The sequence below is a fragment of the Photinus pyralis genome, unplaced genomic scaffold, assembly GCF_008802855.1.
Source record: "Photinus pyralis isolate 1611_PpyrPB1 unplaced genomic scaffold, Ppyr1.3 Ppyr1.4_LG1, whole genome shotgun sequence".
Lineage (NCBI taxonomy): Eukaryota > Metazoa > Arthropoda > Insecta > Coleoptera > Lampyridae > Photinus > Photinus pyralis.
Window position 1 is genome coordinate 44,732,717 of NW_022170249.1, and position 26,465 is coordinate 44,759,181.

At 35.7% G+C, this 26,465-nt stretch overlaps 2 protein-coding genes across 2 annotated transcripts; both read right to left on the reverse strand.

Annotated features, from left to right (window-relative positions):
- LOC116174355 (tubulin beta chain-like) lies at window positions 1-7,075 on the reverse strand. Its single transcript, XM_031492273.1, has 3 exons — window positions 6,919-7,075; window positions 2,122-2,230; window positions 1-1,374 (listed from the first exon to the last, which is right to left on the reverse strand). The coding sequence occupies exons 1-3, from the start codon at window positions 6,973-6,975 to the stop codon at window positions 179-181; spliced, it is 1,362 nt and encodes a 453-aa protein (XP_031348133.1). The 5' UTR covers window positions 6,976-7,075; the 3' UTR covers window positions 1-178.
- A 15,254-nt stretch (window positions 7,076-22,329) lies between these two features.
- On the reverse strand, window positions 22,330-26,261 carry LOC116171570 (tubulin beta-1 chain). The gene is made up of 2 exons (XM_031488492.1): window positions 26,104-26,261; window positions 22,330-23,948 (listed from the first exon to the last, which is right to left on the reverse strand). Exons 1-2 carry the CDS (start codon window positions 26,158-26,160, stop codon window positions 22,662-22,664), a joined length of 1,344 nt encoding a protein of 447 aa, XP_031344352.1. The 5' UTR covers window positions 26,161-26,261; the 3' UTR covers window positions 22,330-22,661.
- Between the last annotated feature and the right edge of the window lie 204 nt (window positions 26,262-26,465).

The window sequence follows — 26,465 nt, forward strand, 5'->3', positions numbered from 1 at the left end:
TTCAACTAATAAATGCAATTTAATTATATACCGTGAAAACTTACAAAATTCAGTCTTCTATTATAAATAACGAAATTTAAAACTTACGACTAAATATTAGAAATCTGTACGAAAAGACCTAATTTAAAGGTTAGCGCTTCTTCTCTCAATATAAATTATGTAAGTAGAAAATATAAAATTAACAGTTAAAGTCGTCGGCGGCTACTTCTTCTTCTGCTTCGTAATCTTCATCGGCGGTTGCCTCTTGGTACTGTTGGTATTCTGAGACGAGATCGTTCATGTTGGATTCGGCTTCGGTGAATTCCATTTCGTCCATTCCCTCACCGGTGTACCAATGCAAGAAAGCTTTACGTCTAAACATAGCTGCAAACTGTTCGGAGATTCGTTTAAATAATTCCTGGATAGCTGTGGTGTTGCCGATGAAGGTGGAGGACATTTTCAGACCGGTCGGGGGAATATCGCACACTGCCGTTTTCACGTTGTTGGGAATCCACTCGACGAAATAGCTGCTATTTTTATTCTGAACGGCCAACATTTGCTCGTCGACTTCTTTCATCGACATCCGGCCCCTAAACACCGCCGCTACCGTTAGATATCGGCCGTGCCGGGGATCGCACGCGGCCATCATATTTTTCGCATCGAACATTTGCTGCGTTAGTTCTGGAACTGTTAGCGCTCTGTACTGTTGGCTACCTCTAGATGTTAGCGGCGCGAATCCCGGCATAAAGAAGTGAAGGCGAGGGAAGGGGACCATGTTCACTGCGAGCTTGCGAAGATCTGCGTTAAGTTGGCCGGGAAATCTAAGGCAGGTGGTCACTCCTGACATGGTGAGGGAGACTAAGTGATTAAGATCTCCATAGCTAGGATTGGGCACCTTGAGGGTTCTGAAGCAGATGTCGTACAAAGCTTCGTTATCAATGCAGTAAGTTTCGTCCGTGTTTTCAACCAGTTGGTGCACCGAGAGGGTCGCATTGTATGGCTCTACAACGGTGTCGGAAACTTTGGGACTAGGCATTACAGAGTATGTGTTCATTATTCGATCGGGATATTCCTCCCGTATTTTTGATATAAGCAATGTGCCCATTCCGGACCCGGTTCCGCCTCCTAAAGAATGAGTTAGTTGGAAACCTTGCAGGCAGTCGCAGTTCTCTGCTTCTTTGCGTACGACATCTAAGACTGCGTCTACTAATTCGGCACCTTCGGTGTAGTGACCTTTCGCCCAATTATTTCCGGCGCCTGATTGACCAAAGACAAAATTGTCGGGTCGAAATAATCTGCCGTACGCTCCAGATCGTACCGCTTCCATTGTTCCCGGTTCCAAATCGAGAAGAATTGCTCTTGGTACGTACTTTCCTCCATTGTTGCGTGTAGCGACTGCAAAAGACAAATAATTAATTCCGGCTCTTACAAGTTAAAAGCAAGCAAATAAGTTGACGTTCTCAAAAGCCAGTATGCTGAAGCAGAGAGGGAAGTTCTACAAAAAAAACCATAAGCCCAGTTGACACAGCATGCTTTGTGTAAACGCTTAAATTCCGTTGGAACTTTAGATTTGCTTCTGAAAATACTTCTTTGTATATTATTTATAGTGGTAGTAAAGGTTTTGAAATGTACATTCTCCTTAGAAAACGAGTACAGGTGCAGTGTGAAGTGATTTATATCATTAGCGGCAGAAAAGGTAATTTTTTTACTTCTGACGCTGAAATTTTGTTTGTTTTATTGTGGATATTTTCAAGGGTACAAAGAAGAAGCTAATTATGTTTCAATTGGTAGGATCCCAATGATCCCAGATTCTCTAAGCACGCACCACATAAGGCAAATGCGTATATGAAATAAAGCATTACATGGCCAGTGCATAAATCTTTCACTAACGTCACATCTTTCAAGTACAGCATTGTAATTGGATATAATCGGACAAAAAGCAAATTAAACTCATCTGTATTCTTTCTTTGCCTCAATTTATAATACGTTCACATTCAAATAGTATGGAATCGCCTGGCGGCTACAACAATTAGCGGATATGATTAATTTTAGTAAACACTTTTGATAAGAAGTTGAGTCACGTCATTCTACGAATCGCAAATTGTATATAAATTATATAAAATCGTTAACCACTATACAAACCTGTGGCTTCGTTGTAATAGACGTTAATCCTTTCTAGCTGTAAATCGCTATCGCCAATGTAGATACCGCTGGGATCGATTCCATGTTCCTCGGAGATTACTTCCCAAAACTGAAACGAAAATTTAAATATTTAGATATGTAACGTTCATTAGATAATGTCTTTGAGTCTTATTTTTTTAATATATCAGCAAGGGAAGTGGAAACTGATAATTGTTTATAACGACATTTTTATATTAAGCGAAGTATCAATAAATAAGAATATCTAGTACAACCTTCACTCAGAATACGAGATTGTGCGAAATATACCTAAATGGATTAGTACAAAATAGAGTGGTTTTCAGCCGTAAAGGCCACGAGGATGATTCACTGTATAATTGAGCAAATATAGTAATTATACAGCTGGGAGAATTTATGTACGAAATTCTTGAATATAACAAAGCCCTCATTATCGTAATTAATTAAAAACCATCCAATAAAAAAACAGATATTAATTGATTTCGGTTAACAATTTGGCATGACCTTTTTTTACCACCATTTCCTAATAAAACCGCAGATTGTAAACACAACGATTTCTTTGTGTATATTTGAACCCATCGTTAACCCCTACTACTGTTGCGTGCTAAATACGGGATTGGAACATATATAACGGATTTTTAAATTGTATTGGCGAAATAAGGTCTAATTTGATTTTAATTGTTCTTAATCATTATCCCTAACTTTTGTTACCCGTCCGTTCGTCGTTACTTTTGCTAAAATTAACGCTAAACTGTCATTTAACAAACATTTGTGAGTATACAAGGCATTCCAAGCGTTTGGATAACTACAAGAAGTAGATAACTATAAGAAGTGAAACATTTGTGAAAACAAAAGTTAAAAAATTACATTCTCTATAAAGTCACAGTGTAGTTAAAAGACAATTAGGAAGACCTGAAAATTTAGTGATGGATAAACTTTTCCTTTGCTTCGGTATATAAAACTTAAAAGTGACACTTATTTGTTCTGGGATAATTCGTTCTTCAAGGAATTCCATTTCGTGGTTGCGAGTGCAGAAGGGGAATGCAAATAAAACGTGTTTGTGGTGCCATTATCATTTTATCCAAATTCCGCGAATCCTTCTTAACTTGCTTATCGAAGTATTAAGAAATTACAATTTTATACAAAGTATAAGTAATGGAATTGGAGACTAATAATTTTCAATGGAATTGACTGGGATGAAATTAAATACTACATCAATCCCTTATAAAGTATTGCACGTACGTTAGGCAATGTAAAAGATAGTCTTGCTACTTGCTCGACATTTTAGAGTAGAACCTCCGTATTAGGTTTTCCTGCAGTTTTCCTAATTTGTAAGGTAAATACCGGAGTAGTAAAGAACAACTTAAGACCTTCTGCAGAGGCACCTCTAAAAAGCATTATGCGGCTCAGTCTGTAATTGGGCGCAAGCCTGTTGAGGCCCAGAACAAGATGGGGATAATAAATAAATCACACGCATATGTCAAAGTTTTCAATAAATAAACCGTTTATAATAAATTAGCAATGGAGAGTTACACACATAATCTTCGTTAAGACTTCTTTCAAAACTTTGTTAAAAGTCCTTCCGGTGATTTTACTTGAAATATTCACCTGATATCGACGTGCACATCAATTAAACAAACAGCTGAAAGCGTAAGGTAGAACGCATGGAATTCTAATTGCCATCTTCCGAATATATTGATCTCTGGTGATTCGATTCATACTTTGGCAATTCCGAAGCAATTAGTAGTAAGTAGTAATTAGGATATACATTTGCGTTTTTTCATTTTTATCCTAAGTACCGCCATTTGCATTTCGTTGATTTAGAGTGTACTTTCTGTAGGTTTCGGCTGTAATTTGTTGTACTGCAATTTCCATTGACAATTGTTGCTTCATCAATGAGTAGCCCTCTTGTTTAAAAGGCAAGTTATCAAAAAAGAAGGGTTACCTTTGATTTCTTTTAGGGTTCAAGTTCAAGTTCCGGATACGCGTTACGCTACATACGATTCTGTTCAACGTGTAAGTATTGCAACCTTGGGTGAAGCTCACGCTGATAGCAAACGGCCATTTTACTGTGGATTGCAGAAATAGGTCACTGAGTCACGACGAAGATATTAAAGTCCGGGTTCTCCCCTCCTTTTGGGACAACTTCCTTCACATCTGCGTATTATAAAGCGTATCATTAAATACTTCTTAAAGGGATAAATTTGTATTGCCTTGTTGTTTTCTGTGATCTTCTGATTGCTACACCGAGTGCAGATGTTTTCGATCTTGGATTTACGGCCACAAGTGATATGTATATGCCCTTCAGACTGTAATTAGTTAGCCACGATCCCACTGAGTGAGGTGCGTGAATGTCTCTTTGTTACAGGATCGGGGGAATTCTAATTGTACAGTGAATTTAATAAGAGTTGTGAGTAACGTAAGTTATAATTTTGAATATTTGGGGGAATATTTTGTATTTGTGTGATAGGCTATCCAATTGTGGAGACAGTTTTTATTTTTGATTTGGTATTTGGGAATGAACCAGTATTTCTTTTGGTTTTGTATTAGTATTAGCCTCGCATCTTCTCAATTTCATACGGGGAGAGTTAAGATAGAAATTGAGTGGTGCTCAACCCCATTAGTAAATACAATGAAGTTGAGATGATTTCAAGCTTCTATTTTGTTTTCCAATGATGAGAAATAAATCAATGATTAATCATTAAATCAATTATTATTATTATGTATAATATTAAGCTAAAATATTGGTTAAAAATAGCACAGGTATCAAAGCACGATGGCAGTTGGCCCTTGAATTGAACACGTTCAATTTTGAAACGATTTAAAAAAAAATTAATAATGCATTATTCGCGCCTACGAGTTATTGATCCGTAAAAATGGAAGTATACAAAAGGCTTAACTATAACCATGGTAAATGTGGAAATCTCATATTGTTAAATCTCCGTACTTATTGTATGAAAATTTTTTTAGGGTCGGGTCATCCTGATCTAATGCAGTATTTTTTATTATCAACTATTCATACATATGGTCGAAATTAGAAACAATTTATTTATTTCGCCACTAATTTATTAATTCGTTTTGAATTTCTTCTGAATCTGAAATAGTTCGTTATTCAATAGGAACTACGAGTTTCAGGTGAAAAATTTGATTAATTTGAAGGGGAAACGGATTCAATCAACCAGCAATAATTTTGACAAAGGGTTTGATTAAGTACAGAATTAAATTGAATATAATTGACAAAGCAAGGTTGTCACTCACTACGAATAAAATCAACGAAAATCTCGCAGTGCTTTAAGTAGGTATGTCACAAATCTTCAAGACTTCGGTGGGTACCAAGTCCAAAATAAAAAGAGAATTTCCGAGAAGAAATTGTAATTGTAATTTCAATGTAGGTACGTTAAGAAGCACAGTTAACTCACAGGGATTTACATTTCAAATTGAGTTTTCATTTTCTAATCACCCAGTGATTATGAAAATTACCAACGTTAATCAGAGTGCGATAAAACGATTCATGATCCACACTACCTAAGTGTACAATTGTACACGTATCACAGCACGCTAATAGGCATGTTTATTATTAATTGTACCTATATTACAATTACTCATTATCGTCAAGTTCGATAGGAAGTCACGGCGCTTGCAATAATGAGTAAGTGAGCGGCATTAAGTACACATGACTCAATTTACAAAACAAAATGACACACGTCGAGTAAATTATATTAATTCTTAAAAGGCCCGAAGTATTTTCTTAAAAACTTGAGAACGACATGACATCACTAAGGCAATTGTCCTAAATTAGTTTGCAAAAATTAAGCGACAAGAAATATTCCCAGCGGTATCTGCATTTCTGAAATGTATCACGTCTCTTTCGCGGATCTAATTTCTTTGGTAAAATCAATATGTTTTATGTATAAGAACTGCCACAGTAAAATGAATCTACTGAGCATTAGCCGTCCATAAAAAAATTTGGATAAAATACTTCAGTTCAATGCACAGCATGGTATGTATCGATTAAGCTCTCGCGAGATATTCTTTTTAATTTTTATAAGTAAACCAAAAGATGCGCTCGAATTATTCCAGGATTAATTTTCTGCTACCTGATTACAGATCGCAAATTTGCGCTTATAAAGCTTGATTATAATTTTAGAAAAAGTTGAAGTTGAATAAACCTTATTCGTTGCCAAGAAATTGTCAGTAACACTTAAAAAAAGGTCTAGAAGAAATGTCTTTTGGTCGAGTCTAGATAAATATAGAGTCGTGCACAAATGCATTTCGTCTGCTTTTAAATATTTAGAATTGCCCCTTGAAGTGTTCTAAAATAGATTACGTACGGCATTAGTTTGGTTTGACGAAGAATTTCCGTTTGTATGGAGAAGATTAAAGAAGACCCTCGTTTTAAGTAAAGTGTCTGGTAGCTAATCTAAAACGTTTCATTTTTCATAGTACATGTAAATGCTTGCAGTAGGTAATCGCTAGACCGTGAACTTGTAATTTTTGACCGTCCACTTTTTTGCTCTGAAGGTTTCGCTATACTTAAATAATAATAATTGTGTGCAAATCCTTGATTTTCGAACAACTTTTCGTTAGATTAGTTGGCGGTTGACTGTTTCAGCAAAGTTCAAATACGAAAACGGTTCTTTTATGATCACGATAAGAACTGATAAGCGAGTGTTTTGTTTAGTTTCAGTTAATAACCCTTGGGCCTAACACAAATCCGTTAAAATAACTTGCTCAAAACGTCAAAATCTTCTGACACAAAATTAGCAATATGAAAAATCTTACCTTGGCACCAACTTGATTTCCGCATTGACCGGCTTGAAGATGTACAATTTCTCTCATATTGACTGCTTAAGTAATTGTAACTAGTCTTGCTACTGCTATTTTTCCGATCTCGATGCACACTGACAAGTTACGAATAGGAAACCATGCTTGAAGTAAAACGTGCCCCCCTCTTTTCAGTATTACATTACATTTTTAGATTCATGTATACTTCAGTTCATCTCTTAATTAAATTTTCGGTACCTTTTTTTAGATGATATACCCCTTAATAAGTAGTTAAATTTAAAATTGTGATTTATCGGAATTTTTTGGTAGTAACTGTATTATTTTCGCCACGGCAATTTTGTTATAAAAAATTTCAGTAGCACAATGACAATGTTGGCTAAAAATAGTTCTGTCCCATCGAGCATCCGGTAGCTGCTTAAATTTTTTGCTTCCCATAGTGGCGACTACTTTCTTTGTTTATAATCCATTCAATTTAAAACCAAAATTACCTCCATACTAAAAAGTTATAGTTGAACGAACTTGCAAAATGTTTATAGAATCGGCTGCACAAATGCCATCAATCCTCCTACCATTATGTTTAAATTATAAGTCTGCCTGTCTAAATTCTTAAACTTAAAAATAAACATTTAAAGCATCCCTTCATAAAGCACAGGATACATCATTAACTTCCATGTAAGTTAACCCTGCCCAAATGACTGCCGAATTATGCACTTCAATTCATTATAAAAAGCTATTCAAGTCACGCGACAGGCGTTGTGTGCATTCTCTGCGTTGAGAATAATTTAAAATTAGTAGACAGCAATATTTATTTCTGTGATCGCAATTTTCCCATTTTCCCTTATTTACGCGATTTGTTTAGAAAAAAGTAAAAGAGTAATAATGTAGGATCTTTTGATGTGACGTTTATATAGTTCATGGTCATCAAACCTCTAACGAGTTTATGCATCTCCGTTCTTAATGGGATATTTTACAGACTCCATGATGCTGTGAGGGTATAAAGTCGCAATTTATGTGATATCTTTCGCCTGGAGCAAAATGGTGACATTTATCTCACATAATGCTAGTCCATAAAGTCTATTTCGAAAATAGATCATCTAGCACTGTTCACTAGGACTAGACATGGCAAGTCTGTGGACAGTAATATTTGCTGTTTATTCAACTTTATTGTACCTATACGACCTACACATTTAATTAATTTAATTTATAAAAAAAGGTCAAATTTAGCCAACAATATAAACTGGATTGTTTCAAATTGTTGGCTAAATTTTACTTTTTTTATAAATTAAATAAATTAAATGTGTAGTACACTATAAAGTTGAGTTATTTACAAATATTACTGTCCACACAAATCAGGCATTCAGAGCCCGAACGATAAAAGTGTTTAATTTTTTTAGTTTTCCTGGCAACTTTAGAGCATTATACCTATACGTCAGGGAGTGGACAGACGGAGTTCATCCCCACCTGGAACGTGGTCTTGCCCCCCTGGAAACTATATGATTAATTGTTTTAATAGTTCGTTTAAGAAATACGAAATACAAATCTACCTGACTCAACATAACTGCAAACAAATTATAATTAGAAAAAAAATTATAATTTTTGAAACTGTTGGGGCTACTAAAAGGGTGGCTCGTGTAGTGAATAAACTCAAACAAGGAAACAAAATATTCGACGAACAACAAAAATTACAGCACTCACAGTAGACGAATCGTTGTGCAAATGAAAGCCTTTATATAAGATTTATAATGTATGAAAGACAAAGAGGATATACTTTTTTGTGCATTTTATAAAGTGGCTTATGGTCCTTGAGAACAAAATCGCATTACACAAAAGTACCTACCCAATGTACTACAAAAAATTACAACACTTCCAAATTTCTAATAGAGCAATCTTAATGTAAACGCGAATTTTGATTTAAAAAACAAAGTATAATTGAATCCTCTAGAAATGCGGCGGCAGGTGCTCTAAACATCTTCAAAAGTAGGTATTTGGGTGCAAAGATGAAACAGAACAATAACACATTAGTTGTAGATTAGTAATTTTACAGGTAGATAGGAATTTACAATGATTTTGGATAAGGACCTGGTGATATGGTCTTTCTTCCGATCGTTTAGTTAAGATTCCCCGAGTTTTCACTTCGGATGCTTCAGATACTCCCAAACCTTCAGTTACTGGAAATCTAAGATTTTAGGGTCCTTTCAATTTTTCTTATACTTTCAGATTCTTATCTTTCGTTTATCTTGAGATTCTTTAGTTTCTGTAGACTATTCGGGTTTTTTCCCGTTTTTTTTGGCCTTTCAGATTCCTTCCAATCTTTGGGATACTTTAGTGCACATGGATATCTCAATGTTGAGATGGACTAAGTATAGATTTTTAGCCCCCAACACCCCCTTTACAAGTAGTTTTTAGCACACAGTGCGAGGGGGAGGAGGCTGGGTACCGAGTCAATTGAAGTACAAGTTACAAAATGGTGCAGGAGCGCGATTCGTGTCTTCGAAGCTCTCGCCTTATTTCGTACCCAAACTATTTGTTTACAGGGTGTAACAAACAAATATGTGACAAAAATTGGGCGAATGGGGTCTTTTTGGGCGTTACATCCCCAAAATTTCTTTGTCGGCCATTCATATTGTCTTAACCAAAGTTTTTGAATGTGTCCTTTTCGATTATAACCCGTATAGATTTAATTCCTGCACCACAAGCATCGCACGCCCTAAACAGCCAACAGGAGCAAGCAAAAAAATCTGGTTTTGATGAATTTGACATCTGAGATTCATTAAAAAAAAATACTGAACTGACATCATTCAATGTCCTCTCAATCAATGTTTCTTACATTTAAGTTCTCTTACCCACCATTGTTTCTTCCAAACCAGTTCTTCATTTTTTGAAATTTTGTAATCATTTTTCAAATGTTCCATTTTCATCGCGTTTCAGTTCCTTTCCGTTAATTTCTCTATTTCTTAATTCAATAAATTCTTCTTCACACAATTGTTTCTTTTTCAATTATACACTTAGTTCTTAGTTTTGTTCCCTTCATCCTTCCGCGCTCCTAATGCCGTCCTTTCAATAATTCCTGCTCAGTTTGGTACCTTCAGTTCATTTATACTTCCCTAAGTTTCTCTCAATCAGGACTTATCATACAATCCCTGCGTTGATTTTTCGTTACTTCTGCGTTTTTTTGCGGTTACCTACTCCAGCCAATTCCAATTTCTTGCTTCCATCCCTCAAATTGTCAAAATCTTATTAAAATATATACTACGCGCGCCTTTGTCAAGGAAGACATGAATCAATTGTTTACCGGTAAATCGCATTCGACATAATTTGTACGTACGAGTATTTTTTTACCTCGCCTACACCAGTGGCGGATTTAGGGGGGCACTAAGGGCAGTTGCCAAGGGCGCCAGATTTTTAGGGCGGCAGATTCTTGAAACATTTTTTTTAGCAGGAAACATTTTGACGAAAGTTGATAACAATGTGTACTCCTGTCCAATACTCACTCCAGAACACAGTTGTCATTTTGACGTTTTAAAAAAGCAATAAGCTTCTTATTTACTACCTTTCTTAAATATGCTTGAGAACATGACGTGTACCAATTTGCCAGAGCGATCAGACGTTTCTAAACAAAGTTATCGTCCATGCGGACAGACAGACAGGAATAGAAAATTATAAATAATCTCGAGGATTGTTAATGTATCACGCTGACTTTAAATACCTTCACGTATGCAAAGTTTGAACAGGATAGCCCAATAAATGTAAATGCGTTTTTACAACTCTTGATTTTTTACCAAAATTACAAATCACAATCGGTGGTTCGTTTTGAAATGTCCTGCGTACCTTTGCATTCTTTTTTACATAACGTGGAAGAGTTCCTAATATTGTTCTGTTTGTTCAGATTACTTAATAAACTGAGCACGCAAAGCAAAAAAATTTTAAAGGAGGAATGTCGCCGATTCGCACTGTCATAATCACGTAACCCAGTTTTGCTTCGACATAAACATTAATTTGAAAGTTCTTTTAACGGTTAGCTATAAAAGTCCATAATTCGTAAATCTTCTCAGTAAGCAATAAACTAATTTCCTAAAATATTAATTTAATAACCACTTAAGCTAATCAAGTCACCAACTACGTAAGAGGCAATTTTCAGAGCATAACGTGCACAATCAATGTCGTACAAGTTTTTTTACTAATTACAATTTTTAGTGCATTAAACATCTAAACCTGCAATTTTTGTTAATTACATATTATAGTCATTACGCTTGTGAGGACGAGCTTAAATTGTTGAATGCAATTGCTAATTGTAGCTAATATACACTTTCTCACTTGAAGATCGTAAATATAAAAAAAGCATGGGTAATTGTAAGTATTACAAGGATGTCTAGAAATGTACTTGTAACATTAGGGAATTAATTTATGTGATATGGTATGCGGAAAAGTGCAGATTTGTTGCACAGTGTACAATTGTCCATAGGTGCATATATTTTAAAGATTAGAGCTGGTTTAAGATTTGAATACGAGGGTCAACCTTTGATAATGGTATGAATGCTTTTTTTGTTTTTGTTTTCCTATCTTGAATTTTTAAAATTTCTAGTAGGAGAAGGGAACACTTTTTATGTATAATATACCTAATCTAAGTATGAAAGAATCGAAATTCAAAGCAAAACAGTAAGTATATTAAGCTACAATAGTGGTAAGTGAAGCTTATTCGGTTAAGGGCAAGGTTTGGAGGACCGAAGCTTGTCGAGGCGTTGCAATTGCTCAAGACCTATAGAAGAACTTACCACCCGCCTAGCTTACAATATTTTTTGCACGATCGAGGACAATCAGTTGTGCCAAAAAAATTAATCTTAAATGCTCATTAATTTAAAACGAATGTGTAATGAGCAATCATAATCAATTTTTTTTTAATAATTAGTAATATTAGTGATAACGTTTATATTATTTTTCTTTATGGCTATCGATTTCGGCTAGAATGGGGTCATCCCGTCCTCATTTTTATTTCTGATCCACAAAGTACATTAAAAATAAAAAGACCCGTGTGTCCTCAATTTTTATTTGCGAGTAAAATAAACCCAAAATAAATTGTTGAAAAGCTGTGTTTTTAGTCCGAATTTGAAACGCTTCAGACTGGGATTAAGTGGTAGAACAGTCGCCTAATTTTGGCAAGACTGAACTTCGTCCCTTTGGACACTCCTTTTCTTCTTTTTTTTTAAAATTGTTTTCTTGTTTTGTAATTATATTTATTGAGGTGGAAGTATGTCCAATAAATGGCTTATTATTATTATTATTATTATTATTAAATGTCACAAACCTACAACCAATCACGTAGAAGTGAGCTGGCAACCTTACGCGAGGGCCTGACGTTTGTCACATTTGACGTTTTGAGAGGGATGTTTAACTGCATCTATAGCACGAAAGTGACAAGTGCCTGTGACAGATGACGCAAGTTATAAATGCCATTCTCCTGCAATATTGCCAAGTCGTTATGTCATCTGAATGGTTCTAGGAGCTGATTGGTCGGGCTTATTACGTCACAGAGCGCGCCACAATCATATCGTTTTGAATAAACTTTTAAAACCGCACATGTTCATTATTTTTTTGCTAATCAGCCTCTATTTTTAAATAAACTTTTACTGTCCAAAAGAATGTTTTATGGTTTCAGGTAGACGCGTATTAAATTAGAACTGCGGAATTCAACTATACTGTAAACCCCCATTGCCAATTGCCATCATCAGGCCTTGCATCATAAGACATAAAATAAAGAGTCTATGAACATGAAGTGTATGTTACGGTGGATGAGGTTGTATGGGTGTAAAATGGAACAAAACAATATAAAGTGTGGTTATGGTATGTGCAGTGGCGTGTCACATACAATAGAAAAACACAAAAAATAGTTTCTGGCAAGGTTTTTTCGCAAAATATGCAAAGCGAACATACTAGGTACTGTATATAGTGAGTAGCGGCGTTCATAAAAGATTATAATGTAAATGTTGATTATTATTCACTAATTTAATATGTAGATTCCAATATTTTGCAAGTAGTCTCAATTGCGCGGTTAGCTACATCTACATTATATACATCGGTCATATGTTCCGGTAAAGATTTCATTAGCAGATTATTAGCTTTTATGCGCGGTGAAAGGCACAATATGAAACGAATAAGTGCATTAACTGTTAAATCTACTTCCCAAACCCATTTCTTTCGTATCTGTACACGTTTCAAATGATACACAGAAATCAGGACAATTAAAACTATTATAAAAGTTAGCATAAAAGAACTGTTATAATTAATTTTCAAGCAAAAAATATTTATTTATAGTCTTTTTGCACGAACATATCCAAGTATGGTTTCATGCTTTGTGTAGACTTTTGCGCTCCCCCAATTTAGTAGGATGTACAGACGATTAATCGATTTTAAAACGTTTTTTAAGTATGTTGAAAACATCCTTCATTGAACCGAATCGAAATGGAAGTAAAACGAATACAATGATTAGTTTACATAGCTTTGCAGATTAATAAAATCAAACTAGTGTTTGTATAGGTTTGCATCTGTTTATAAATACTGAGGCGGAAAATTAGTTTCTTTGTGTAGTTTCGACCACAAATTGAATTACAATAGGAATTTTTATAATTACCTCTGATTTATGCGCATAAACTAAATTCTATATCACATAGTTAAAAGTGAAATTAAGAAATGTTCGATTTTACTAATTGGCATAAAGCTCAGTAACAAGAAAATCAGTCCCAGATTATGAATTTTGGCATTGTCTTCGAGTATAGCTATTATTAATCCCCCGCGAAAGTTTGGTAAGGTAACAAATATTGCATTTGCAGAGCGATTATAAAAGCATAAAGCTAAGCATCATAAATTACACATCATTTCCACATACTGAAAAATTATAAGTCCGTTTAATTTATTTTCTCTGTCCAAGCCGGGTGTCATTATCAACAAAAGCGATTTATTTACATTGGCGCAGTTTTTGAAACATTTTTAATGCTTACATGACTAACGTTAATTGTAAATTTGACATTGTGATGAAGAACTGACACAGTACGCATGCTAACGTGTTTTTTGAGCAAAATGGTGCTTCACAACATAATACCGGGGATATTAACAAAGGGGTGGTTTAAAAAATACGATACCACTGAATACCGAACGATCCTCAAAATCGTGACACATACATCATAGCTTGTAAAACAAATTATTTAAATCGGCATTAATTTTACTTTTACTTAAGGTGCCTACATTCAAAATTTCATTTAAAAAATATTGTAACAAATAATAAATTTCAGATTACGCATGCGCTAACAAATTTTTTTGATACGGAATTAGTTTTACTTTTATTCGCAGTATCTACGTACAAAATTTCATGTAATTCGGTTCATAACTAACGGACATGTCAAAAAATCGGATCGCGTATGCGCAAAACAATTTTTACAACATTTCATGTAATTCGGTTCATGTCCAACGGAAACGTCAAAAAATTGAATTGTACATGCGCAATTTAAATTTTTTGATTCGGCATTAGTTTTACTTTTATTCGAGGTGTCTACATTCGAAATGTCATGTAACTCGGCTTATAACTAACGGAGATGCCAAAAAATCGGATTGCCCATTAGAGATTTCAAAATGCGCTAAAGAAACATATTTTAAAACATATTGTTCTTACTCTTTAAACCACCTCTTTTCTTTAGTATGTGACTTTAATCACAATTTTATTGAATATATTATGTATATTTACTGAAAACTGTGTGTCTGTTTATATTTTGTATTTTATGTTCTCCATTTTTATTTTATTTACCTACATTTTGTCATGTCAGAGTCACATTTGGTATTTATGGAAATAAATGATTGATTGATTCATGGGATTCAATGCATTTGAACGACTAATATCAAGTTATGAATGAAGCATTACAGTTTACTGTTCAGTATTTATTTTCAGTAAAATAATTAAATGTTGGTTTAATTTTTCACATGCAACAAATAGGTATTTTCTTGTCGTTAAAAAAATGTAAATTCAATTCTTTCATCAACTAGTTACTAGAGTATTAAAACGGTCATGCCTGGCCTGGCGAGATTACTGAGCATTGTTGAAATACAGAATCATTCTTCCCAAATTTATTTGGTGTTCATAAAATGGATATTTATAAAGATATGAAGGATCTCCCGTACTTTTGAGATACTTTAGAAAGTCGCAGTGGTACTAAATTTCTCCATATAGATCTAAATTTAAAACGAAAACCGTCTTGCACCGCTTGCACGCTATCGGTAGAACTTACTGATGGTAAGTTAACGGATATGAGTAGATAATTAAAGCATTAGACATTAGAAAAATGTGAATGAGTTAAAACAGTGCACGATGTTATTCAAGACAGGTGTGATTAAGAGACATATGGTTGTCATACGTGAATGAGGCACTTCATATGACTAAAATAGACCAAAGTTAAGAAGTAGTGTGTTTAAGTGAAGATAATATTACATTTTCTTTAGATTATCTCCTTTAGATCTATATTTGTATTAATACGACACATGAAGATTATTAAAAAAATATACAATGGTACGTTTACGTCAATAACAGGTTATGATAGATTGGATAAACAAACACTCCTAGATGGTAAAGGGGTAAATAAAGGCAAATAAATTATGTACTTACAGTTTCTGTGTCTGAACTAAATTAAATCACAATTTTACTTTTTTGTTTATTTTTTAATCGATTTTATTTCAGGGTTTTTATAATTCTTCATGTATTTTTTGGTTATATTGCTGACCTATATCTTACTTTACATAACGCCCATATTGAAATTTATTCAAAACTATATACAAAAATGTTAAATTATTTTTCTTAAACGTGGAGTTAATATTGCATACAAAAACAAATCAAAAATGTATACTAATTTTAAAAGAGAGATTGAACTCCATGTTAAATATTTCACTACAAACCCAATCTTTGGTAGTACATTTTAAGGGTAGATGTGTTGTTTTCTTCGCATTCGCGTACATAACTAACTGTTGTAAATCCGTGAGTCCTCAAATAACTTCTCGCAGTTTTCTGAAGAAAAAGGAGAAATTTCCCGACAAAATCTTTTAAAATGATCTCGAACTCATTGTTTTGTAAAGCTTTTACAAATTACAAAGAGTTTTTTGTGTCGTATTCAATAATTGCTACATATTGTTTCTTTTGTGGGGCAGTTTTAACAAATGTGTGTTATTTGCAGAGTGTTAAAAAGAGATTTGCACACTGTAATGGTATCAGCATTGAATCTATATAAATTCAATGGTATCAGGCCCAATTTTAAAGAAATGTCACCGTAATGCATCCTTTGTTCGTCGACGTTTCCCATTAACGCTCTATTTTTGCATTTTTAATTAGCACTCGACAAGCAAACGACAGAAACGAAAAGTCTAAATTGTTATGGGAATATGCCTAAAATTACATTTAGCCGAAGGAAATACCCTAGGTATACAATTATTGAAAAAAACGTAATCAGGAACGGATCTTCGCACAGAAATTAATTGACGCGTTTTTGACAGTGTTTTTGCTAGAGTAGACACCCCCCCCCCTTCTTTGGATGTTCTTACCCTGACAGTCCGAAATGATCAACTGTATTTTTCTCTCCTCCTTGTTTCCTGTTTATTTGCAGCGTCGCTTTCTGCTGTCCTTACCCTAGTGTCGGTATAGCGAGGATCACAAACGCCCTACATATCTAAAGCAATGCTTTTTTGAACTCATATTTGTCATTGTATATTTTCATTGCACGTGGTAGTAGTTACCCACTTCCGGTAGGATTTCTTCTGTAACAACCAAAAAAGTCAATTAACGGTATTGAAATTTAAATAAAGCCTTTCAAGTGCTAAGTTACAAATATGTTGCAATGTGTTCCCAAAGTACCTATTAATTTCCACGATATGGAGTTATAACCGGAAGTGTCACCAACTTTTAAGTAGGTATTTAAGATAAATTCTCCTTATTGGCAATGAATAGTCGGAGGTGTCTATTGGATATATACTTAGACAGTCTGCTTTCATCGCAAGACACACTGAATAATAAGGACTTAACCTGCTCCAAAATCGTTTTGGTGAAGGGCACTGGAATACTGTATCAAGTGATTCGATCCCAAAGTAAGTTAGTAAGACCATATTATGTAAACTGAATATAGCTTTGTATCAAAATTCATCACATTTTAATCTTTTCGCATTAAAACGATTACCTTTAGGGTTGAATACTGCATTAAAAACAGGAGACAGAACTAGGTATAGGTACTGGTATCTGTAAAATACTAACATTTGACAAATTTTGAGTTATGCAATTTTTCTCCGAGGTATTACAAATATATTGTCGTCCACAGCAAATATTTTTACGATTTAATAGTTTTTTTTTTAGAATGATATACCTAGGTAGGTACTTAACTAATGGTCTTTTAGGCCATTTTCCAGTGTTAGGCAGACTTTATGTAGGTATTTATAAGAACTCTCTATGTGGATGTGGTTTTTTGACTATTGGTTGAGAAAACTAGTAGCCTTTTAGGCTTTTACACCGTAAAAGTGAGGCATTTCATTTAAAACGAATAAGTTTAGCTTAAAATTCATGGCAACGATTAAGTATTAGGATTTAGGAAAATGGTTGCTATGGATTTTAAGCTGTAAATGTAATGCTTATTTAATTTTATGATAAATTTGGCTGTGCAGACAGCAATAAAAGAATTAAGAATTTGAAAAACTGACCTTTGCACTGACATGTATGTGGTATACGTACCCACTGATTTGTGACGTACGCTTACATTTAGAAGTACATTGTGTTGCCTATACCCCCACGGTAAAGTACTGTGATAAAGAATATTATTATTAGCATTGAATAAGTACACTTATTCAATGTGATTAGTTACTCGTTAGTCGTTACTTGTGGCACGATCATATTTTTCAATTTTCAATGCAATCTCAGAAAACCGTCGTCATCAATTTTCCCGCTGAACCCTCTCATTTTCGCTTTTTGTTTGTGGTGATGATTCTTAATGCACCCCCCACTTGGACCACTGCATCGATTCTTGTTTCTATGGAGGATCCTCTAGTGATACACCCTGACCCCTGTAGGTTTCATTGCCAGTGGTAGGTAATTTTTGATTAAAACTGCTTAACCATATTTTCGTTTCGTTTCTGTTATGGTACCTATGTAAGAAAACTGGGAATCCATATATCCCGGATATTTTGTTCATCCCCAAATCTCGTTCGCAGATGAGCCTGTATGATCCTTTGACAAAGATCTTATAATGCTGCTGGCATCAACATTCAAACCGTTACCAAAATTTGGTTCCTTTGTACCTCTACCGTTGTTGGAACATCCGGTTCTATAGAGGGTCACGATCAACCTCACGAGAGAATCAAAAATACTTCAAATAAATATGTACGAAGGTACACCTTAAGAATAAGTGTAATAGACAAAAGTGGGGGGAGGAGGGCTAGAGTTGGTTGAACGAAAATAGAACTTCTTGGATGAACAGTACAGCACAAGCACAGCACTATAGCAAGCTTATTTCTACAAGTTTTCCTTGAGAGAACTTACATTGCTGTCCTCCGAAGTCTACCTACAAACTTCTACAATATATTTTTGTGCAATATTTAAGATATTCCAAAAATTTTTAGTACCTACTGCCAAACAGTACAGTTGTGTTTAGAACTTCAGTAGGCGTATAGACAGAAAGCTGTCTCTGGTCCATTGACCATTCGATCGCGCGACCGATCTTGCCGGTTTGTCCGGTACCGTTAACACGAAAAGCCGAGAATGGTGAGAGATTTTCAGCAATAGATAGCTTTGGTCTGATTAACTAAATAGGATTTATTAAAACATCTCAAAAGCATTACCAATACAACAATTTTAAAGATGAAAGTAGATACATCAATTATAGTTTAGAAATTAATTCAAAATCTTTTCAGTGCTCGCTTGGAGTTGGTCGTAATGCTTAACAAATGGATTTTCCGAAAACACCAGAGGTACCTACTATGGTCGGGTTTTGGTATAGAGATACATTGAATTCTGAAGAAGGTAAGTAAGGTAAGTACCGTTAAAAAGTTTTTATTATGAGTAATTTGCAACAGGCCCAGAAAATATAAAAAGTAACTTGGTTCTATAGCGCCCTATAGAAATTATTCCGACCAAACATTAGAATATGCGTCGCGGGCCGTTGGGAATGAAGTCGGAGTGCGGGCAGCTTCCAAAATGTTTGGTATTGATGCTTATATATGTGTTTATCTTTATATATATGTCACGTTTATGTTTGTTTAGTTAACTTTTAGTAGCACGAGGCCCTAACTTTGGTGCCAATTTTGTCAATTTGATCTAAAAATAAAAATAGTTATTAAGAAAATAATCTTGAAAGTGCTATAAGAATCCCACTTAACGGTACACCCTGCTCGCATGAAGTTCGCCGGGATTTTTCGGAACCAAAAATGGTATTCAATTTCCAGCCGCCAAATTGGTGGGAACCTAAACCCATAGGTACCTACTTTCCTTTTTTTATATGAATTATGGCGCGTTAACTGCCGAGTTCTTTGGCGCCACCTATAGTCATTTTTACAGCTTCTCAAGGAGATTCGCAGCCTTTATACCTACACCTATATAGGTACTGTAGAAGATTACTTATGTTTTCTTTGTTTTTTATATTATCAGGTAAGTTACCAAAGATCGAGTACATTTGACGTAAAGGTGCATATAGTGGACATACAGGGTGATTCCTATAGTACCTGCCACCGTTTGGGAGCGTGTAGGTGGTGCGTAGGGGAGTATTTTGATATAGGACACTTGGGGTCGGAAATCTAAAATAAGGGTGCCAGAGCCAAATTTACCTTCTGGAATTTCGCGCCTGTAGGTAGGCAACCCAACCGGCCGGCGGTGCACACGGAGCGATCTCAGGCGGCGATGTGTGGCTGACACTTGATCAGAATTTTGTTTAAACCCACGAAATCCCGTCTGCAACGACGCGTATCAAGTGAATAAACACTATGGCAATAGTATAATAATAGTTGGCTAGATGTAGGAAGTGCATTGAGAACAACGGTGGCCACGTTGAACACTTGTAAACGTTATTGCTTTTGACTGTCGTTTTCCCTCCTTCCCTCCCATGTCGCTTCCTCGCGCTAACTCGCTCTGCATCGCTCCGCGCGAAACGTCGGTCGGTTGGGTTGCCTACATACAGGCGTGAAATTCCAGAAGATAAATTTGGTTCTGGCGCCCTTATTTTAGATTTCCGACCCCAAGTGTTCTATATCAAAATACTCCCCTAGGCACCCCCTATACGCTCCCAAACGGTGGCAGGTACTATAGGAATCACCCTGTATACAGACAATATGTTCAACAGTGGTAGGTACTGTACAATTGGCACACACTGGGGGTTGGCTTTTGTTAATAAATACTTGTGTGTTATTGCTGTATGTCCTATTCTTAACCGATGTAGAACGGTCTTGTCCTTTCTAGGAAGTGATAGTGGTGCTCTGGCACTGCTCTCCACCTATTAATTGTCGTTTGAACTCTATCTATATCCTGGTTTGCAAGATGCTTCAGTGTTATTGATCTCATTGATATCATCTGCACTAATGGATGTTTTGCATATGGATTTTGCAAGCTGACTAGAGAACTCGAGTGAATCGCTTATAACAATTATTATGTTACAAATTTATTTTAATCTGTATACAATTCGCAATAACGAAGAGCTTGCCAAATTGCATACAGTTCAGCTGTGTATATAGATGCGTGGATTCCCATTGACCACTCATACTCAGCGTCATCAGTTGAAAAGGCAGATATCCAGTACCCATATTTGTTTTTGAGCCATCGGTGTATAAGAGAAACATATAATCCTGATAAGAGTTGACAATTTTGTTAAATTCTCGAAGATACAGAGATGGGCGTTTCTTCCTTGCCATAGACTGTTTTAAATCTATTCTAACGTTAATATTAGGCCTTGTCGGACCTACTGTACAAATTATAATAGGCAAGTATGTAAGAAAGAACAATGTGGTAGCAGAGGCGGAAACCAAATCACCTTATTTTCCAAATAAATCCAGGTTCCAAAATGTTTTGTTTAGAAACTTCGCCCCCATAAGTTTCGAAATTTGCGTTTCTTCTTTTATTAGGAAAGAAAGAGAAGTAACAATTTAACTAGGTATTTGGGTTTGCCTTTTCCGGCTTTATGAATTATGGACAATTCCTATCGCAATATAAAAATAAAAGAAAAAAAATGAGAATTTGGATCTATGTTCCATCTGACATAATATTAAGCAATCAATTGACGCAAGCCTGACGATGGTAAATACCGAAATCGATAGCATATAGAAAAAGAAACAAACGAATAAAATATATATTAGCAAACACCGTACGGCAACTAGTTTTTATCAATAGTATATATGTTGTCTGTGCTGCAACATATTTTGATAGCCAGTAGCAAATAGCAAGATAAAATACCCATTCTCTCTCACTAAAAATATAGTGCGAAATAGACAATAGTCCAAGTTTGTCTGAAGGATTACCTGCTTTTATTATAGGTTTAGAGGAAAATTTTTTTATTGAAAGATCGACTATATTAGTCTAAAGGCCCATTCTCACATAAGCGACGCGTAGCAGCGCAGCATTTGCTGCTTCCAGAAGTTTGCGTATTTATAAATGGGGTAATTCTCACAATAGCAGCGCGGCGCGTCAAAATTTAACTGTCGGCAGAGCGTTGTATGCCGCGTCGCTGCTATGCAAGAACTGAAAAGCTGCAGCATTTGCAGATTTTAAATGCTGCAGCGGTGACGCTACCTGCGTACTGAAACATTTTATTGACAATTGTAGAAAAAGGGCAATGTAAAAGAACGAATTCGCCTTCAGAAAAACGTCTTATAAATTTTTTCCACTCAATATTCCTCTTCTTCCTTTTTTAGTTTCTTGTTCAACTTCCATCAACATTGCCAAAGCAATCATTTGATTATCACCAAGTGATGAAGCCACGTTTTAAAACTCGATCGAATCGGGCCGTTTGTTCTCCCACTAAACGGAAAATTTATCGCGTCGTGCTGCTTATGTGAGAATTGCACCTAAAATTGACGTGCAGCGTCGCTTATGAGAATCGTTTGTTGAAAATCTATTTAAACGAGTATCGACGTTTAGTGGATGGCCAATATAAGATTCCAAATTTCAGCATTTGCAGTCTCAAAATGTGTGAATTTTAATTTTTATAGGGAAATAACAATGACTTTTTTAAGCACAAAATGGGCGTATTTTAAATACAGGGAAAGCAAATATTAGAAGAAAAACGTCTCTTTGAAGGTAAGTATTTAATGTAGATTCTAAATTTTGTTGTCAGTTTTGCTAAAAATTTAAAAGATCATTGATTAAGTATTACATTACAAGTTACTTTTTGTATCCCACGAAGAAATAAAAAACCTAAATCTAGTAAAAAAATGTATTTGCGTAAAATGTTAGCAAAACCAAAATTATCTTCTGTAAATTGAAGCCTGCAAAAATTTTGGAAAATTGATCATAAATTAATAAATAATTTAAGGCAAATGGAGTGAACTTTCGTAACTACTATGCAACAAAGGTTTTTTTTTACATAACATAACAAACGGCAGTCTACAATAGGTTTAAATTTAAAAAATGCAAAAAATGAAGTTAACCTATATGCGACCGATGACTGATCCGTACGGGAATGTTGGAAACTGTACAAAACATGCAAAAATAATACTAAATAGAAAAAGCCATCAGATCATTAATCTTAAACTTAATTTTCGTCTACTTCCGCCTCCTGTTCTTCATCAAATTCTGCATCCTCGTCCGCGGTGGCTTCTTGGTATTGCTGGTATTCGGATACTAAATCGTTCATGTTGGATTCTGCCTCTGTGAATTCCATTTCGTCCATACCCTCGCCGGTGTACCAATGCAAGAAAGCTTTCCTTCTGAACATGGCAGTGAATTGTTCTGATATGCGTTTGAATAATTCCTGAATGGCGGTCGAATTACCGATGAACGTTGCGGACATCTTCAATCCTCTTGGTGGGATATCGCAGACGGCGGTTTTGACATTGTTGGGAATCCATTCGACGAAGTAGCTGCTGTTTTTGTTTTGAATGTTGAGCATTTGCTCGTCCACTTCCTTCATAGACATGCGTCCTCTGAAGATGGCGGCGACTGTGAGGTACCGTCCGTGTCGTGGATCGCAAGCCGCCATCATGTTCTTGGCGTCGAACATTTGCTGCGTTAATTCAGGTACTGTGAGGGCTCTGTATTGCTGGCTTCCGCGGGATGTGAGAGGTGCAAAACCGGGCATGAAGAAGTGAAGACGTGGGAAAGGAACCATGTTTACTGCGAGCTTACGGAGATCTGCGTTCAGCTGACCTGGGAATCTAAGGCAGGTTGTGACGCCGGACATTGTGAGCGATACCAAGTGGTTGAGATCGCCGTATGTTGGGGTGGAGAGTTTCAATGTTCTGAAGCAGATGTCGTACAATGCTTCGTTGTCAATGCAGTAGGTTTCATCAGTGTTTTCTACAAGTTGGTGAACGGAAAGGGTGGCATTGTATGGTTCCACAACTGTGTCTGATACTTTAGGGGATGGTACAACAGAGTAGGTGTTCATGATTCTGTCGGGGTATTCCTCTCGAATTTTTGAGATTAAAAGTGTTCCCATTCCGGAACCGGTTCCACCACCAAGCGAGTGTGTCAGTTGAAATCCTTGCAAGCAATCGCAGGATTCGGCTTCTTTTCTTACAACATCGAGTACGGAGTCGACAAGTTCCGCACCTTCGGTGTAGTGACCCTTGGCCCAGTTGTTACCAGCGCCCGATTGTCCGAAAACGAAGTTGTCTGGGCGGAAAATCTGACCGAATGGGCCAGATCTGACTGAGTCCATGGTGCCCGGTTCTAAATCTACGAGAATGGCACGTGGTACATATTTGCCCCCGGAAGCCTCATTGTAGTATACATTGATGCGTTCCAGTTGAAGATCGGAGTCTCCATGGTAGGCACCGGTGGGATCGATACCGTGTTCATCGGAAATGATCTCCCAAAACTGAAAAAAAAACCTTCAATAAGTGGAAAATTGTGGCATTGTCAGGGGCAGTAGATTTAGAATTAAAGAGTGAAAGTTGCAACATTATATGTAAATGGTAGGCTACTATGAATGAAGGTAAAAAAAACGCAAGTCCATAAATCCGAAGTGTTGAACAATTCAATGAATTAAAATTGGAATGGACAACCAAAAGATGCCGAAGAATCATACCTTTAAAAAATGTGGAAAATTAAAAAAACTAGAAAAATCCGACCACATGGAAGAAATGAAAGAATTCGAAAATAATAAAAATGTATAGAATTAAAACAAATTTGAAGAACCTGAAGACCTGGCAGTAATGAAATCAAAGACATTCGACAAAATTAAAGAACCTGAAAATCTCAAGATGAAAAATCAACAAATTGCGAAATTGGAAATCATTAAACGGGTCCGAATATGAAATTGGTGGAATCTCAAAAAATCGAGAAAGACACACTGAGAGATCTGCAATAACGAAAGAACGAATTTGAAGAACCCAAAGAATCATAAAAATTATTATTTTATTTTGAAACAATAGCCTGCGCCTAGAAAGAGTTATCTTGCACAGGGATGGAAGAACGGACAACTGTATATTACGGTCCGTGATACATTTAATCCCCATGTTACCTAATTGAATCATTCCATAAAAAATATAACATTTCGTAAATCATTTTGGATAGCCAAATGCTTTAAAATTCATTTGCACCCCATCTCCTGGACACCAGGCTGCACAATGCACCCTCCTGTGCAACATTTCTGTGGGCGCCCATGGTCATCGCGCATTTTATTTATATTTTTCACCTTGAAGAGATCATTTCTATATATAGAAATGTGAAATGCATACATTACTGACGTAATCCGCCTATTAAATGCCCACACGGTTGACATCTTTTAAAGTATGAGATAGGAAGGTTGTAATTGTTAATTGTGTTTGGAGTAATTCGGTGTCTATTGTGAAAACGCCCAATTTCTCAAGACAAAATTTGAAAATACGAAAAAGGACAATTATTAACGAGATTTTAAAAAACAGGTGTCCACTTTCCCAAGTCGTGACCTAAAAAATCGCGACTTTTATCGTTCTCACACTGATACGGTCGGAGTTGAGAAAACAGCCTTAATGATTATTGGTATGCAGTGCCAACATCTGAGGATGTTGAACTTGCACATTCTATGCCTGAAATAACAGCAGGCACTCTACTGTAAAAAATTACAGGACATCACGTTCCTCGATTTACATCAGCGCGAGATTTATGCAAAATGCGACTAGACTAACATTTTATTTTTACGTTCGCCAGAGTTGAACACACCGCCGGCCTCTTTACAAATTTTTTGTAATAAAATACAGATGTAAATTTTATGTTCGGTAATAATGATCAAGTTCAATGACTGCGCTATGTACAAATCCATCGCCATAGAAACAAAGAAATCAATGAACTGGGGGAGAGGAACTTTTAACAAAAAATCACCTTACACATTTTAATCGGGACCGATAAAGTTTCGCCTTGAAAATTGTTAACAGTATGATTGCGCAATCGGGATACAAACAATTTAAAAAATCCGTTGCTCCCGATCCACGCCTTAAAAATATTCACGAGAAAATAATTTAAAAAAAAGTTAAAAGCGTACGCTAACGGTTTTCTAACCGCAATTGAGACAATCACCAAAACGATAAGAGGAAGACGCCAAAAGAACGTTATTTTAAATTTGAATATGGGTCAACGTTTTTCAAGCGGGTAGTAAAGAATCGAATTGGGGATTCCAGCTAGACAGCGCCCTTTTCGCACGTTGCGTAATCACGGAAAATTACGTGAATACAATTACAAATTCCAAAAGATCTGCACTTAGCATACCGTGAAAATTAAGCATTTTAAAGACGAAAGTAAAGCCAGCGTAACGTTTTCGAAACGGTTAGTACAAAGCCGGGTAACGATTAAAAATGAAACAATAACGTCTGGACATTACTATTACTAATTTTCCTAAATTAAACCACGCGTAACTCCCGGAAATGCATCGATCGCTTTTCAAACGCTATTATAATATACAAAAACGCGTTTTAAAAATTAAATGCAAGATGGCCGGTTTGAGAATTAACGGTTACAACTCGCCACGCAGAAAACAAAAGAAAACTTATAATTACCTTAGCGCCAATTTGGTTTCCGCACTGACCGGCTTGAATATGTACTATTTCCCTCATGATTGACTAATAAAAATATTTTATTCAAAAAACACTAATAAAATTGATCTTTACACTACAAGTATCGGATCGGTAATGGCGTAAGACGCGCTTGTCCGTTCGCTGGTAACGTAAACGAGATCCCCACCATTATTCGTAAGGATTTCGCTTGATGAGATGACGAACTTCCGGCAAGCAACGCGGCGGGAAATTATTTCTGGATATTTATTCAATTATTTTAACGGTAATAATAACAATAAAGTAAATTTAATTTAGAAATTGGGGATAATTGACATATGGGTAATTTCTATTTATAGAATTACACG

Coding starts and splice junctions, on each gene's coding strand:
- LOC116174355 (XM_031492273.1), bottom strand. CDS start 6,975: ATGAGAGAAATTGTACATCTTCAAGCCGGTCAATGCGGAAATCAAGTT. Junction 2,231..6,918: donor GAAATCAAGTTGGTGCCAAG/GTAAGATTTTTC, acceptor TTTTCGTTTCAG/TTTTGGGAAGTAATCTCCGA. Junction 1,375..2,121: donor CTATTACAACGAAGCCACAG/GTTTGTATAGTG, acceptor TGTCTTTTGCAG/TCGCTACACGCAACAATGGA.
- LOC116171570 (XM_031488492.1), bottom strand. CDS start 26,160: ATGAGGGAAATAGTACATATTCAAGCCGGTCAGTGCGGAAACCAAATT. Junction 23,949..26,103: donor GAAACCAAATTGGCGCTAAG/GTAATTATAAGT, acceptor TTTTTTTTTCAG/TTTTGGGAGATCATTTCCGA.